Below are 16,474 nucleotides of genomic sequence, written 5' to 3' on the forward strand. Positions count from 1 at the left end.
AAAAAAGGAGCAAGTTAATTTTATTGCAAAGCTTTTGATTGAATGATGTTTGCTGTTTTCTTCTGAGAGTCAGTAGTTTGCAGGGAGATAAAAATGTATCCTATGCAGCAAAGCCTAATGAGTGTTTTCTAAATTAATCGTTTTTGGTTCACCTATTCATTTATTTGTTCATTTTGTACTGCAGGTTGAACTTCAGTTTCAGTTAAATCGCTTACCCCTCTGTGAAATGCATTATGCCTTGGACAGGATTAAGGACAACAGTATTTTGTTTCCAGATGTCAGCATGACTCCCACCATACCCTGGAGTCCCAACAGGTACAAGAATGCAAACGCTTTAATATCAAAGATTGTATGGTAATGCAGCACTGAATTTCTCATAACAGATGGCTGAAATCTGCCCTAGAACAAGAAACATGCCTTGCTCTTCGTTAGTGGTGAGGACGGGTCAGGGGAGGGAGCGAAACTGTTGTAAATAAAACAAGAAAACTGATCCTCTGAGGACTAGAATCTGTTGATTGGTTTTCCCTGCGGTTGAGCTGTGATTTTATAGGCATTGCAGTTGTATTGTAGCTGTAGAAAACAAATCTGCTGTTGTTATTTACTGTTCTGCTGTTCTTCACTGACGATATGTATGGTACTTCATAGGAATGTAAGTACCGGTTTGAAGGAGTTCGCTGTGCAGGATCTCAGGCGTGCAGTTTGCAAGGAGCGACCCATTAGTGCCTTTTGAGTTTGATGTAATGAGCCCAAATTTGGACATATCACTGAGGGGGCTGAGTAAGAAAAGTGTGGGAGTGATTCTTGGAAGGACCAGCCTTGCACTTGCGAGCGGTCCTGAGATTCTTTGTGTACATGTCTTCCAGTTTCCTCCATGAAACATAAACCCCTATGTTATATAAATACTTTTGAGGAGGCTTAAGGCTGATGCAGTGAAAATAGTTTGTCTGGAAGAGGAACCGTAGGGAAGAGAAATGTGAGGCTGTGTTGCTCGGGGAGAATGGTCAGTACTCTGGCTGTGTAGGGAAGGATAAGAGAGGCATGAGGTGTCTGTGCCTGGAAACCAGGGAGACGGGGGTATGTGGAAGTGTGCAGCGTGCCGTGAGTTGTGTGGTATCCTGAAGGTGAGAATTAAGAGTGTGATTGTGATGCGGTACAAATCAGAAGATAGCTCAGGGATTAAAAGGAAAAGTGATCTGGCCAGAAACCTGAGACAGTGAGATAATGTAAGACAAAAATTACCGGAAAAAAATTGTCTTTGGAGAAGCGTAGGAGGGAGGGAGGCGATAAAAGGGTGGGTGCAGCGTTCTGGGTGAGGATGCTGCATTCATCAAAGCTTGGACAGGAAAGGCAGAAAGAAGGGAATGGGATTTGCGTAGTTATACTACAAAGCTGATGGAGGTCAATGACAATCTTTTCATTGGCTTAGATAAGTTTTGAGTGAATCTTACAAGGAAATGGTGTTTAGGAGTAGTTTGGCAGTCAGCAGTGATTTCAATAAAAAGAAGGTAAGTCAAGTAAGCTAGGGCTTTGATTTATGTCAGGAAATTTATACTTACAGGAATTTACATATCAGTTGTAGTTGATATAATTTATTTGTATGATTTTCTTATGTTTTTATATACATAAATGATAAATACAATGCTTGTAGTTCAGTTTAAGTCAGTGTAATGAGCATGTTTTTTTCCATCTGGTGGCTTGGTTTGCCCTACCTTAAGATTCGGGACTTCTGTCTGTCTCAGAACTGTCTGTCCCTCTGCATTTCTTCTGTTCTTGTTTTACATCCCTAATACCTTTCAGTATTTCCTAGGGTCTCCTGCCAGCTTGTTGTTCATAGCTGTCTTAAATTTAGGAATTCAGGCAATTGCCTCTTGATTTTACTCCCTGTTGCAAACTACTACCAAATAGAAACTTTCCCAGTGTGCAAGAAGCACAGTGCTCGTACCAAAGCAGATCGCATTACTAAAGTATGGCCATATGTGCAGCAGTGACAGGTGGTTTTTACTATGCATGTCTACTTTTAAACCTGTCAGTGGGAATATTAAAAACTGTGTCTACAAATCTTTAACCTCTTATGCTCACTGGAATTTTCTGAAAGCGTCTTCCTCTTAATGCTGGTATCACTAGCTGGTTACAGCAAAAATCCTTATTTTTATACTGCTTTCCCCTTAGAGGTATGTGCCTTAATGATCTCAAAAAAAAAAAAAAGTAGTTTATAGTTAATTGGTAGCCATTAGTTTTTTAATTATTTTTTAATTTCCTCATAGATAATTTTTACCAAGCCCTGGGGTTGTATAACTGTTGACTTTTAAAGTTGGCAATGTAAATAATGCGGGGAAGGAACATAACTAATGTGACATTTTGCATAATAATAGTAGAAAATTATCACGTCTACTTGCTTTTGTTATCAGGTGATTGTGCAGCATATACTTTTCCTAAATTGTGTACAACTCAGCTTAATTATTGTTAGGTGAGATAATGTAAATTGATAGGTAGTTAGATTCCTTTTGGAAAAAAAACCTCGACTGATTTATTGCAAATATTCTCAAAGTATTGTGATTAAAGCACGCGATTGTTTTGCTAGATTTGTTGATTTGTTGCGGTGTGCCTCAGAATGACACAACCAATACCGTAGCATAGAGGCTCTTTAATTTCCTTAAAGCTTTTAAAGTCTTACCTCCTTTCCTTTCTGCCTGGCAGCGGATTGACATAGCTTCTGTTTTAACCTCCCTTGCCTCCTTTCGTACAGACAATGGGATGAGCAGTTGGACCCTCGACTAAATGCTAAGCAGAAAGAGGCTGTTCTGGCTATCACTACTCCACTTTCAATACAACTGCCTCCTGTTCTTATCATCGGTCCCTATGGGACAGGAAAAACGTTCACTCTGGCTCAGGCAGTCAAGCACATACTCCAACAACAGGATACTAGGTGAGATGGGGCACTAAATATAGAGTAATACTTGACTAGCAGAGAAGATGTAATTCTTTACTTAAATTCAAGTGAAAGGCAGAAATATAGAATTTCCGTCCAGCTTAAAAAGAAACTAAACCCAAGCTGTCCATCGTTGTTTTGAATGATAAAGTAATTTTATTGTCTTAGCCTGTATCTTCCGTTTATAACAAAACTAAGTAAAATTGACAATGTGTAGAATGACTGTGATTTGCTCGACATGGAAAGTTTTGCAGTAGCTAGATAATAAAAGCTGCTCCTTACTTAAAATCTAGTCTAGATTAATAATCACAAAATAATTATTGAAGAACTGCTTGAATTTTAAATCTTTTTATGACTGAAGATTTGAGTTAAAGGGCTGAATCATGCAAACTGTGGTAGGTTAGTGACTAGTTTCATTAAGAGAAATGTGCAGGAAGATGGCCACTGTTTCCTTTTTTTTGTATTCTACTGCTTTGAATTGTTTTCTGTTTCTTCATTGCTTTTTTATTTGCACCATTTATTCCAGCAGGATTCTCATTTGCACCCATTCTAATAGTGCTGCTGATCTCTACATAAAGGATTATTTACATCCATATGTAGAAGCAGGCAATCCCCAGGCAAGACCTCTCAGGTATTTTTTTAAGGCTTATTATGTATCTATAAAATACTATTCTTAAGAAAAGGTGTCTATAAAAAGGTTAAAGAACTTTTAAAACATAAAAGCATATTGGCGTTACCAGCAGTGCTTTTAAAAACATAGACAAAAAGGAACGTGAAACGTTGTCAACATAATTTTGGGTCGTTTGTTAAATAATAATAAAGACATCCTTTTTTAAGCTTTTATTATTCTCTTGATAAATGTGTCTTTCCTAATGAGCAAACATTTGATACGCTCCTCTAAACGCTACTATGATAAAATAGAATGAACTTTAATTGTATTTTAATTCCAGAAAATTTTGACTCACACTTACAATGTTAATCTGGAAACTGGGGCTACCCACCTGGCTTTTTGAAGAAAAATTTTGATGTCATAGGAGCTACGTATTTAGAGAATCATGTGAAAGTAGTTTGGCCTCTTCTGATAAGTCAGTTTGAAGTCATTGTATATGTGGTTAAATGTACTTACCGCGGGTGTTTTGGGGAAATTAGTTAAGGGAAAAAATGAAGAAGAGGTGGAAACTTTAAGAGCAACAGGGTACACTTGCATAGAAGTAGATTTATTTATGGGCAGAAGCCTGCTCCGTGGAATATTTTGTGCTGTAATCACAATATTTAATGTATACTGCTAGCTTTGTATATATCTTTTTAAACTATGGGCATAATTTTCTGAATGCCAGGATGTGACTTTATTATATTACTAGGAAAATGACTCTGTATCTTTACTTTTTAGCTATTAGAAGCCATCCTGGACTTATGTTTTATGCAGTGTCAGTAGAGCCACGGAAGTTATGTGAAAGGGCCGGATTTACAACAGGTGTAAATTCTCCTAGGTTTGCTGGCTTTAGTTGCCATGTGGCATTTTACAGACACTGAGGATCTGGCCAAGGCGAAGCAGGCAGCTTATTTTTGAAAAGTTATGTTTGATCTGGTTGTATTTTAACACAGATTGTCTGAAGGTGATTTGTAAAGCACTTTGTGATGAAAAGCATTACGGCGTCTTAATTTTGTGGTCGGAAAAAAATGTGTGTAATTGACACTTTTGGGAAAATTGAAGTGTGATTTAACTGAGAGAGTTAAAGTTAAATACAGTTTTATTGTGGTCGCCAGGCTTTTCCTACCTTCTTTTATCTGCTGTATTCAACTATATAGTCCAGTCTCGGAAATACTTAGGAAAAACATACATAAACAAAAGTGATATTTTTCTTAGGGTTAAAATATATAAACGTATTTGCCAAGAAAATTACAGCACATAATGTAAAAGTCACTGAATGTTTGAATTTAAGTATAATTGTCATAGTATTATGAAGCCCTCAGAAACTGCTGCTGTAGATTGTATGGTACTGTTCAAGTAGTCATGATGCCTCTATGAAAAGTTAAAGTTTTATAAAATGGAGGCACTTCTGGAATTGTGTGTGTGTGTATATATATATTTATGGATCCACAAGTATGTATGTTTTAAAATAAAATAATCTTACATATAATTGAGCAACATAGATTGTTTGAAAACTAACTGCACGTGGATCTGAGCTGGCAGGAGTTAAAGGGTCAATATAGCTGAACTGGAAGCTGGAGCTATGTCAGACTCCTCGAATAAAATTAGTTATGGCTCTGTTACCTTTCTTATTGACTGTTGTCAAGATATCTTCTCAAATTAAAATAATTATTGTTAGTTTAAACAGGGTGCTCTGAGCCTCTTTCGCTATTTTAAAGGAAACATCGAGTGGAGTAGCCGCAGTTAAGTATCAAAGCTGGATGTGCTACTTGCAGAGTTTGATGTGTTTCTAAATGGCTGAACAGTTTGCTTTAGATTTTTTTCCTTATTTACTCTACAAGTGATGAGTTGGCTGAATAGTATCCTTGCTAAAAATGTTTCCGTAGCTTGGTGGGGAGCACCATAATATTTATCTTGTTTTTAAAGAAGGAAAGCTTAATTATTTAACATTCACTGAGTTCTGAGAACTGTGTAGATTTTTCTGTGGGTAAGATGTACACTAAATAAATTATCCTGCCAGTGATGCAACACGAAAGTTTGAAGGGTAGAGTTTGAGGTTTTTTGTTTAAATATCATGTTATAAAGTCCTATTTTTTCCTAACAAAATAGCTTTCTATGCCCTTTGGAAAATGCAAAGTCAGAATAAACACTGAGAATTTATGTTGAGTCTAAGTTCTGTGCCTAAATAAAATACCAATGAAGCCTGAAAGCCAAATTCTCATAGTCCTGATGCCATAAACAAATTTGTACCCAGGAAAAAAACCCAACAAAACCAATGCCCTTGGGTTTGATTAGATGATTCAGCTCTATTAGGGGCACACTCCAAAACAGGACTCTTCCTGAAGAAATTTGACATTGAAATAATTTTGTTATACTTATGTAAATTGATGCAGAAGTGTTTCTGAAAGGAAAAAAACCCAACCCTAACCTACAGTTAGGAGGAAAGAGCCTTCGATTAAGGCTCCTGTTAGGGGCTAAGACACTTGGTGTTAAGTGTGGAGTAGCAGGCACCTTTAGAGGGTGAGTCAGAGCCATAAGAGGTAGTAATTGGCTCTGAATTTTTATCCCCTTTTACTCTGTGGATGTGCTTGTCTCTCTCCATCAACTGCTGGAGCCTTCAGGAGGTATAGGCACTGTAGCTGGATGCTTCGCGTTACCACCGTCTCCTAAAAACTCCAGTCAAGACCTAGGGAGCAGATAGCAGCAGTTTCTCTGTATTTTTCTGGGCATACAGTGATTAAGGTATCTACTGTTTATTACTGTTATTTTACTTGCATATTTCAAATTTAGTTGTATCCATGCGCTGGTTTTGTATGGTTCATTTTTAAAATATTTTGATCATAACATACATGCGTAAGTACTGCATGTAGCCTGAAACCAGGTAAGTTTAGTATGTGGCTGCTACCTTCAGGAGATACCCAGACTATAAAAATGAATCCATTGAAGCAAACCAGAGTTGGAATTAAAAAAAAAAAAACAACCCCAAACCAAAAACCCAACACGCTTTAAAGGACTGTTGCCCTTTTTCCCAAATTGCCTGGAGTAAAGTTCTCATACTGGAAACAGTATTCATTTATCTCATCAAATGTTAGTTTGTAAAATAAAAGCCTCTTTAGCCAATTACTTTTTTCCTTGAAACTCTAGCTTCTATCTCATGCCATCCTCAGAGAAAGACTGATTAAAAAAGTTAACTTTCGGGTTGTAAGACAGGTCTTTCACATGTTTTCTGCATCCCAGGGAACATACTTGTTTGTGAGAATGAGCCTCTCGTCAGAGGTGGATCGGAAGAAATGGAAGAGGGAAATCAGGTGCTTTTAAAGTTTTCTTTAGTCTTTTTGGGACTACTTAGATTTTTTTTTTTTTTTAGATTTTTTTTTTTTCATGGTCTTTTAACAGAGAGATGAAATGAGACTACTAGATTCTTTCTTCTAAGCTTCTGTGTTCTTTTTGCTTGAGGGATTTCAGGTGAGAAATAACTGTACAAAATCTGAGGAGTTGGGATTGGAGTTTATCCAACAAGAGTTCTGTGGAGCGCAGCCCGAAGGGAGAGTCCTGGCCTTTTCATCAAGAACTGGGAGGAGTTAGTGATTTCCAGTTCAGAACAGGGAAAAGAAGTTTTGCAGAACTTAAATTTAGTCCTCATTCACTCTGTTGTAATGAGTCATGAGGAGTCACTTTTGCAGGACAGGAGTGCAAATGAAACTCTGTTGAGCCTCCCTCAGAGGTTCCAACTCTAGACTCCCACTTTATAACTGTTAGAAGTGTATTTTAAGTGATTTAGGAGCAATCCCAGCCTGAAACATGAAATAGTTGTGAATCTTAATTACTGATATAAATTCACAACTTTTGCAAGTAGTCTATTGTGCAAATTGATATTTGATGGAACTTTATCACTGGAAGCAAAACGTGAAAAATTAGGAAATGCTCAATTTGACTAACATTTAATAGAAATATTTGGGCAAATTTCGTTTTTGACGTAATGGCTGGAAAGTTGATGGAAACATAGGTTAGCTGAGAGTCTGTTCCATTCTGTGCCTGTTTGGCTATAGGTCCAGAGAAATGAAGGCTTTTGTAGATATTCAGATTCCACATTTAGAAATAAACGTGGTACGAATTTCCGTGTGAAATGCAGATTCTCGGCGTGTTAACCCAGCATTAGTAAGCACAGCGGATACATTCAGTGCTTTTGTTTGCAGAAGATCGAGTCCCTAATCTGTAATCTTTTGGGATTTCCATTTCGGTGTGGTTCTCTGTATTTGCTGGTATTTCACTGCCTGTGGGTTGGGTACACCTTAGCCTTCAAGGTTTTAATTTCTCCAGAATTAAAGTCTTGATGTGAGAAAATACACTCTCACGTGAGCTATGGCTGGGTTTTGGGTTTGTAGCTGCAGTTTTTGCTCATCTTTGTACTTACGGCTGCACACTAATAGGATGTGTTGCAAGCACTAATGAGTGTTTCGATGCGTAAGTGCCCGACTCCGCTGGCACTCAGGTGCTTTGCTGACGCAGGTGTTAAGATGAGAAGTTAGTCGCTTGCTTAATCAGAAGTTGAGAGTATGTTGCAGGGTGAAATGTTATGATTTGTGTTAAGCTGGTAGAACCCCTTTTTGTAACGGGTTCCTCGAGCTTTAAGGAGACGAAAAAAACCCCAACTAATAATGAAATTACATGAGATTTCACTAGCCCAAATTGCACCTGAGAAAGAAATGCCTTGTTCACTGTGGCTTACTTCTATCACGACATTTTCAAAGTAGTCGCATCTGTCAGGTGTTTTTATGCCAGTGGTGAATAATAGCTCTGGGATACCTTTTTGATCTTACATCAAAATAAAAGAAATTAATGGGTAAGCAGCAATGCAGTTTGAAATGCTGTCAGCCAATCTGTGAGTCACACATAGTTGAATTTGCGTAATAAAAGACAGTGCATGGTATAATAATGTCTAATAACCATAATATTTTGCATTTCAATAGCACCTTTCATCCAAGAATCTCAAAGTGCTTTACAAACATAAACTCACAATAAACTCATTAATCCTCACGGTACTCCTGTGAGATGGTAGGTAAGTATTACCCTCAGTTAAGACGGAGAAGCCGAGTCATATGAAAGCTGACTGAATGGCTGGGATAAAGAGAGCAGGGGTTATCTTGCTCCTGCTGCCTTGTTCTGGCTATTCGGCCACGACTTCGTGTCGTTGCTTTGATGGAATAGCAGTTTATCAAATAAAGCTTATCAGTTTGATGGCTGATAAGAAATAAATACATTGAGGTAACATTAGGAGGTTCTTGTTCTGAGAACGACTCCGGAGCATGGTGTTTGCTCCTGCACCGGACCCAGTCTTAACTGGAGTTTCCTTTGCTCACGGAGAGTCAAATTTGGTTGGTTGTGTTGTCAAATGAAAAAGCTATTCAGAATACTGCAGTGCGTTTGCACCTCTTTGCATTTCATTTTGAGCTTATTGTCCAAAATGGACATTGCATTTTCACAACCCAAATTTATTACAATCCTAATAACTGTTTCTCTCACGTTATATGCAACTGAGCTGTAATTTTCAAATGTGGGTGGACACGTCATAGCCACAGTCCAGCCACTGCAATCATGTTTCGCACTTAGGTACGTCATTACACTTTTCCAAATACTTCATTAATGATTTGGGGTTTGTAATACGGGCGCAGGAGAAATTAATCAGAAGAAAGTAAGTGATGAATAGATAAACCAAACAGCATTAAATCCCATATTCAGAACTGAAATTGGTTTAAATAATTTCATCTTAATTTGCTTTGAAATAAATTAAAGTAACTTTAGTTCTAAATATTAATATCTGTACAGTAGTGTAAAGGGTCCACTTTAGATTCATAGTTCTTATTTGATCCAGATTATATTTTTGAGGAACACCCCGTACAGAAGCCCTTTGACATCTTTATCCGGACCCTCAGCTGAAGCGGTGGGGTGTATTTCTACATGCCTCGGTGGAGTTAGTAATACGCTGTCTTCTGGGGCATGCTCCTTCTAGCGTTCCCTCTTCCTCTTCCATTTAGCTAGACTGACCGTAACACTTCATCCCTTTTTAAGAAAAACTCATCACTGATCTCATGATGTGGTGATTAAAATTATCTTATGTGTCATGGAAAGATGTTTGAAGTCCGGTGCTCTGCTGACAATGTCCTGGTATTTTAGGCTCTAGCCATCCTTCTTGGCACTGTTTTCTCATTCTTTTGTACAGCGTATCGTAATTATGGCCCTGAATGATAAAAAGATGAATATACTTCCCCTTTGGTTCTTAGAACTCAGAAGACGTATGGTGTGTGTATAAGGAAGGACAGGATTTTATTCATGTCTTTGGAATTATTTTTTTTTGAAGATCTTATGGCTGCAGTTGAAACGTGCAGCTCTGTCAGTGCCGAGACCATGGGCTATATTTATAGTTCATCTGAGGAAATATTTCTTTTAAATAGGTTTACTGATAGTTTAAAATGAAATAGACGTTGATGTGAGGGTCACAGAATGTAAACGTATGAAGAATTTGCGCGTTTTCACATGTGAATGAAACCTTGATAACTGTTTCATGTATGTAATATTGCACTGCAGCAGATAATGGAAGGTAAATCCAAAGCATTGTGGCGTGTAATTCTGCACAGTTGTGATGATTTGCTTTCTGAAGATTACTTTTATGTATCAGAAAACAGAATATTAGCATTTGAAATATTAGGCTGTCACTGTGTTCAAGCTGTGTAGAAAATAAGCCCCCTTTTTCTTTTTTAGGGTATATTTCAGAAATCGCTGGGTAAAGACTGTCCACCCAATCGTGCATCAGTACTGTTTGATTTCAAGCACACATTCCACCTTTCAGATGCCACAGAAAGAAGACATTCTTAAGCAACGAGTAGTAGTTGTCACTTTAAATACATCGCAGTATCTGTGTCAACTGGATCTTGAACCAGGTAAGATCATTTCTAAACCAGCAGTGCCCATGCTTTGAGAATTATCTTCCTCTTACCAGTGTCAGCTCTTTACTCAATTCTTTGAACTGTTAAAAAATAAACAATGATAATCTTAAAATGGTCTTCTCTTTTTTTCTTTTTTAATGAATAAAGGTTTATTACAAAGCTATAAACTGTTGGCATTCAAATTAACCTTTTGCTTATTCTGTTTTCTTTTTTTCCTTATTAAAAAAAATAATGAAGAAGCAGTACTATCTATGATCTGATGTTTCTTAGATTCAAGAGGGAAAATTCTGTTTGAGATTCTGACTTTGAATGTTACGCTCGTTACGGTCATTACTCAGTGAGGCATGTAAGCATAAATACACACGGAGAGCTTTTTCTCTTGTTTTGTGAATTGTTTAGCTTCGCAAACAACTCCCACGCGTACAAAGCCATGCTATGTCAGCGTCATACTTTGCGGGTTGTTTTCTAAACTGAAATATATCAGACGGATTTCTTGGGGGCAGAGTCTGCTTAGGGTTTACTGTTTCCTTGATCTCCAAATGAAATCCATCTGCTTTTTTGAGAATGTGGAATTTCTTCACTGAAGTTGTAACGGTTAATTTTTTACGGCTACATTTAGGCATTTGTTGCAATCGAGAAAACTTATATGGAATTCACGGTAAATATTTTCAGGTCTTTAGGGCCTTTAGTCTTTCAGGACTTTAAATGGAAGTAACTGCTTTGTTTGGCGATGGCTGCGTACAGTCACACCACAGTAAAGTGTGTGCAGCTGTATGAAATTCATGTTTTCCAAAGAAAATTGCTACGTTTTTATGTATATAATCTTAATCGGATGGTACACTAAGTCCTCTAATACTTTGTTTTAAACCTTAATATACATCAGTGTGTAAAATAACTTCTATACCTATCCTGAATTTACATTTCATAAAATATAAGCCTACTTATAAGCCCAGTTTTTTTCAAGCGCTTGTTATCTGGTGCATAGATTTCCCCCTGCCCCCCAACAAACCTTTTGGTCCAATATTATCATAAGATTGAATTGAAATTTTCCTTCACTTTCTGCTCCTTTTTCCCCCCCTGACATTCCTTAAAGCCCATAACCAGCAAAGTGCTCAGGTATGTGTGCAATTTTAATGGGAAACTTAGTATATAAAATAGTGAATAGGACTCAAGTACACCAGGAAGTCCTTTTCGTTGTCGTTGTCCAAAGCTCTTCAGGCCTCATGGTGATGAAAAGATTTTCAGATTTGAGAAACCTGCTGAGGGATGTCTGCCAAGAGACATTTCCTCTCGGTATAAGAAGAGCTCGGAGAAACCACTTGTTTAACTTCTCCTATAGCAGCAGAGGCAGATCTGTGGGCTACTGCTAATGGCACTGGCAATCAGTTGACCGCTGTTGGTCATTTGATGGGTTTGAAAATGGTTTGTGTGGTTTCTAGTAGTTGCTAGAAAGTAATTTGTATAAGCCGTACTGAATTTTTTCTAATTTGGGTCACTATCAGAATACAGGACTTTTAGTACAATTTCTTCTGTTGTTATAATTGTGTATTTTATCATATTTCAGGTTTCATTTATTTGCTGATACCTCTGTTTTACAGGTTTTTTTACACACATTCTGTTAGATGAAGCTGCGCAGGCTATGGAGTGTGAAACTATTATGCCTCTAGCATTAGCTAATAAAAACACAAGAATTGTCTTGGCTGGAGACCATATGCAGGTAAGAGCTGTAGAATTTTTGAATGTAAAGTGTGTATATATAATATTTGTATTTATATATTTAAGGTATTTATCTTCGGTGGTACCACTTCGGTGGTACGTGAATACCTCATAATCTCTATCGTAGACTGCCAGTATTTCTGCCAAGTGAGAAGGTGCTGTTGTCTCCATTTTACAGTAAGGGAGTTGAGGCACAAAGCGTGTGAGTTGTCCAAGGTTACGTAGGAAATCTGTTACAGAACAGACTTGGGCTGGTCAACCACTGAACTATATGCAAGTAAAATTTAATTTTGAAGAGGGAGATGCATGCATTTTACCGGCCATATAGTAGATGGGGAAGCCAAGGAAAATTCTAGTGATTTTATTTGCATAAGGCTGAGTATTGGTATTGTTACAGTCAGGGCAGGAGTTTCTCCTACGTTTTAAGACTGGTGTTCCCTGTTGATTTCTGAAAGAATTGAAGAACATGGAGAACGCGTATTATGATTTAGACAACATTTTTTAGGAAACTGAAACTAACCAGTGCCTTTATGTTACTGCGATGTGCCTAGGAATTGCTTGGTTTAAAGAGTGTAGAAGAGTTTAAAAATGCTGATTCCGCATGTCACTTGGTGGCCTGTAGGCATGAGAAAGCATGCTTGGAAAAGTCGACCTTGCTTGCTTTGTTGATTTAGGCCAGATTGATTTGTTTTTATAGATTTGCCTTTCTCTTGACATTTCACAATAGCAATAGAGGGGATGTTTGCTTTGGTATAGTAATAAACTTAAAGTAGTGTTGCCACCTGTGATTTAATACTACTAGATCATTTCAAGTCAGGATCACAGTAATCCCAAGGACTGGGAAGCGCTTTTTTTAAATACAGATCTCAAAAGTCGTTTTAAAGGGGTTGGAGTTCTTGCCACTTCAGGCTAGATGGCATCAGCCCGGCTGGGTGGCTGGAGTCTTGGCTTGGCCTCTGTGTTTCAGGTTATGTATGTAAAGAGCTGTTCTATAGCTCAGGTTCTTACAGAAGGTGCTCTATGAGGTATCCAGGATTAAAATTTCTAAAACTGGTATTTATCTGAAGTGACGCTCAAACTCAGAATCTGAATCACGTATATTCTGAATGACAAAAGAGATTGGCTTGATTTCTACATTTTAAAATTTTACTTTAAAACTCTTTCTTCATCATCTTTGTTTCCATTTTTCCTGCAGTAATAGATGATGTTTTTACTGTTGAACAAGTCCAGTAGTAATCTAGTGTAATAGTAACTGGGCTGCTTGGGCTTTAGTTTTTCAAAATACTTTCTATTTAAAATTGTGTTACAAATGTCTATATTTTCTGATGTGTATTATTTGTGGCAGTAACCTAACAGTAAAGTGCTTGTCAGAGTAATTGTGTAATGCCATTCAAAACACGGGTTTGGTGGTTTGTTTTTTTTTTTCTGGTCAAACAGTGCTCTGCTTTGAGTTACTCATCTGTGCAAGCCGCAAAGAAAAAACATAGGTATAAGGGTTCTTCTCTCCTCTTTATCTACTTACTGAATGTTTTATTGTTCCTTTAAGAGCATGCTGGTCTTTTGTCCCTTTTACAGTAGGGATGGGCATTTCCGTGGAATAGCCATGGTATATGTCTTCCGACTATGAATGTACAGTAAAAGTAAGGTTTTATTTTTGTTTTGATGCAAAATACATATGTTGGGAGCATGAAATTCCAAGTCCACGTATTTAGTTACGTTTTCTTTGTGTGTGTGTGTCTATTACAGCTCAGTCCTTTTGTCTACAGTGAATTTGCCAGGGAAAGAAACCTTCATGTTTCATTGCTTGATCGGCTCTATGAGCACTACCCTGCAGAATTTCCATGCAGGATCTTGCTGTGTGAGAACTATCGCTCCCATGAAGCTATCATCAAGTAGGTGTGAACTTTTTCACTGTATCATGCTTTTCTTTGGTGTGAGTGAGCAAAACAACTCTGAGCCAAGCACGGCTGAATGGAGAGAGAAGCATTACGTGTTTCTGTAATGAAATCATAGTTGTTTCAAAGTTAGTTGGTAGGGTAATTCTTTGTCACTAGGTTGAAATTTGGTCTGCTAGAACAGACGCCAGGGGTTCAGTTAAGCAGTTGCATTACAGACCCCTTTTTCAGGTGGGGATGCCTTCGCTGCAAGACTTGCACCTCAGCCAAAGAAGAGCTAACTTTCCCTTTTTAACCCTTGTGCGGTATATTCTATAGAGTCTGTGTTTCTTTGAACTGTTTCGATTTTTAGAATTACTGGGGTGGATTCTCTTGGAATGGTAAGCAATGTGCAATGTAAGGAACGTGTGGATATATACAACTATGAACAAAATTTGACCTATTTTTTTCTGGGCATGTTTCTTTCCTGTTGTCTTTTTCTATTACTTCTTTCAAGACACATTAATCAGTGGGTTTGCATTTTTACGCTATGATAAGCTAATGTAATGAGCTCATCCATGAGCTGTGCTAGAAAGAATAAGTGCAATCACGGGGAAAAATGCTAAAGTTTAAATCCTGGCTCAAATATGTACTGAGGAATATTATGTTGGTATCCAGTCATACTAATTAGGTTATCGCTGTGTTCAAAGCAAAAGCAGAAATATTTAAGTGCTCTGGGGAATCGAAAGTGGGAATGTAACATATTTTGTTACACAGCTCGATCTGTCTTCGTTATGTGGACTTTGTAATTACCGACTGAGTGGTGCTAAATTTCTTACACATTTCTTGAAATTGTAAGTTTGAAAAGAGAGAGAATGTGAAAAGGAAGGGATCGTTTCAGCTTTTGGTTAGAGAACACTTCCATGAAATTTGCCTCAGAAAGATCATGAAAACTCACTTCAGCAGTTGGAGTTCAGACAGTGAGTTCCTAGAAAGATCCGCTACACCGAGGTAAGGATTGCAGAAATGCCACTGGGGCCTAGTGAAAGTCCAGTCTGCCCGATTCCACTAGAAAGTATTGCGGTGTGTAGTGAAACCTGCTGAATGCTCTGACGGTGGTCCACTTAGGAGATTGTCTCAAGTCTGCTTCTTTTTATACTGCGGTATTTCCCCTGACAGATGGGACCGTGGCACTTAATACAGAAGTAAGCGTAGGAAGGTGGTTCGCGGTGGGCTCATTAATCATGCCTACCGAGCTGAAGTAAAGACACCAAAAGAAATTAAGGAAAGAACGAGCCATTAGTTCAGCCTGACTTTGGAGCTGTACTTGAAAAAAACAGTCCTTGTAGAACGGTTGTTTTATTGTTTAATGAGAACTCATTACTAAGAATTAATTTGCAGAAGAAATTGTTAGTTTTGCTCGTTGGCAGCAGTGGACTGCTGCAACTCAACCTGCAGAAGAGCTGCGTGTTCTTCAGGGTTGTCCCGTGTGAGCCACTTCTGGTCGGCAGTGGGCTGCAGTTGTTTGGTGGTGATTTGGTAGCAGGCTAGTTTCTTTAGCTTTTCCATGGCCAGTTATTTACATCTTGGGCTATAATAATTGGAAGCCTGGAAGCACTCGGTGGGCCCACTGACTGCATGGTCCCGTTGTTGTTGTTGTCTTCGCATCAGGCTATAGTCATGTTAGTGCATCCACAGAGCTGTATCCGAAGAACGTTAAGGTTGGAGGCTGAGCATTCAGAAGTTAGATTGTACCAGACTTCACTAATTAATGAAAGCCTGTACATTACTTCAACTCTACTGTGCATGCAATAGTATACAGTACTACCGATAGTAGTCTGCAGTCTCTTCTTGCTGGCTTTTTGTCTTGCTCCATTCAGTTTGCCTTCTTCCCTCCTACTTTTCACCATGAAGGTAGTTCTTGCCTCATTTCTTTTTCGGTCAGCCAGCTTCTGCAATGCCTGCTGCCAGCAGGGGAAGCGCGTTCCGCGTGTGTTTCTGAGGGCTGGCAACATAGATTGGGCTGGAGTAGAAGTCACAGAGGAAAAGTTTCCTTGAAAGCTGAATATTTGGCCTGCTCCGTATGCATGAAATCTTTAGTAAATTTATCTTCCAAGTTCAACAACTCTTAACTGACGTAAGCAGGCTCGTTGTCCAGACAGCAAGTGTTCCTTTTGCTCAGTTTGAAGCCACCAGAACCGAGTGAAGCATTTCTGAGAATATTAGTAACTGTTGAGCTTTAGATTAGAAGAAAATACTGCCTTTGTAGAAAAAGTGTTGGAAAAGGGTATTTTTAGTGCCTTCTGCTCCATCTGTAGTATGGAAATAATCAGTTCAGAGAAATCGCTTGAAGACGCAG

General features: G+C 38.2%; 1 protein-coding gene across 1 annotated transcript in view; it reads left to right on the forward strand.

The window, feature by feature from the left end:
* HELZ (helicase with zinc finger) overlaps positions 1–16,474 on the forward strand; it is a 72,056-nt gene that overhangs the window by 28,435 nt on the left and 27,147 nt on the right. Inside the window, exons 12-17 of the mRNA XM_082492220.1 lie at positions 185–315; positions 2,747–2,926; positions 3,456–3,560; positions 10,341–10,519; positions 12,124–12,242; positions 13,988–14,133. Of these exons, the coding sequence (XP_082348346.1) occupies positions 185–315; positions 2,747–2,926; positions 3,456–3,560; positions 10,341–10,519; positions 12,124–12,242; positions 13,988–14,133 (860 nt within the window). The remainder of the gene's footprint in view (positions 1–184; positions 316–2,746; positions 2,927–3,455; positions 3,561–10,340; positions 10,520–12,123; positions 12,243–13,987; positions 14,134–16,474) is intronic.

This window comes from Vanellus vanellus (genome assembly GCF_965231255.1).
Source record: "Vanellus vanellus genome assembly, chromosome: 17".
NCBI lineage: Eukaryota > Metazoa > Chordata > Aves > Charadriiformes > Charadriidae > Vanellus > Vanellus vanellus.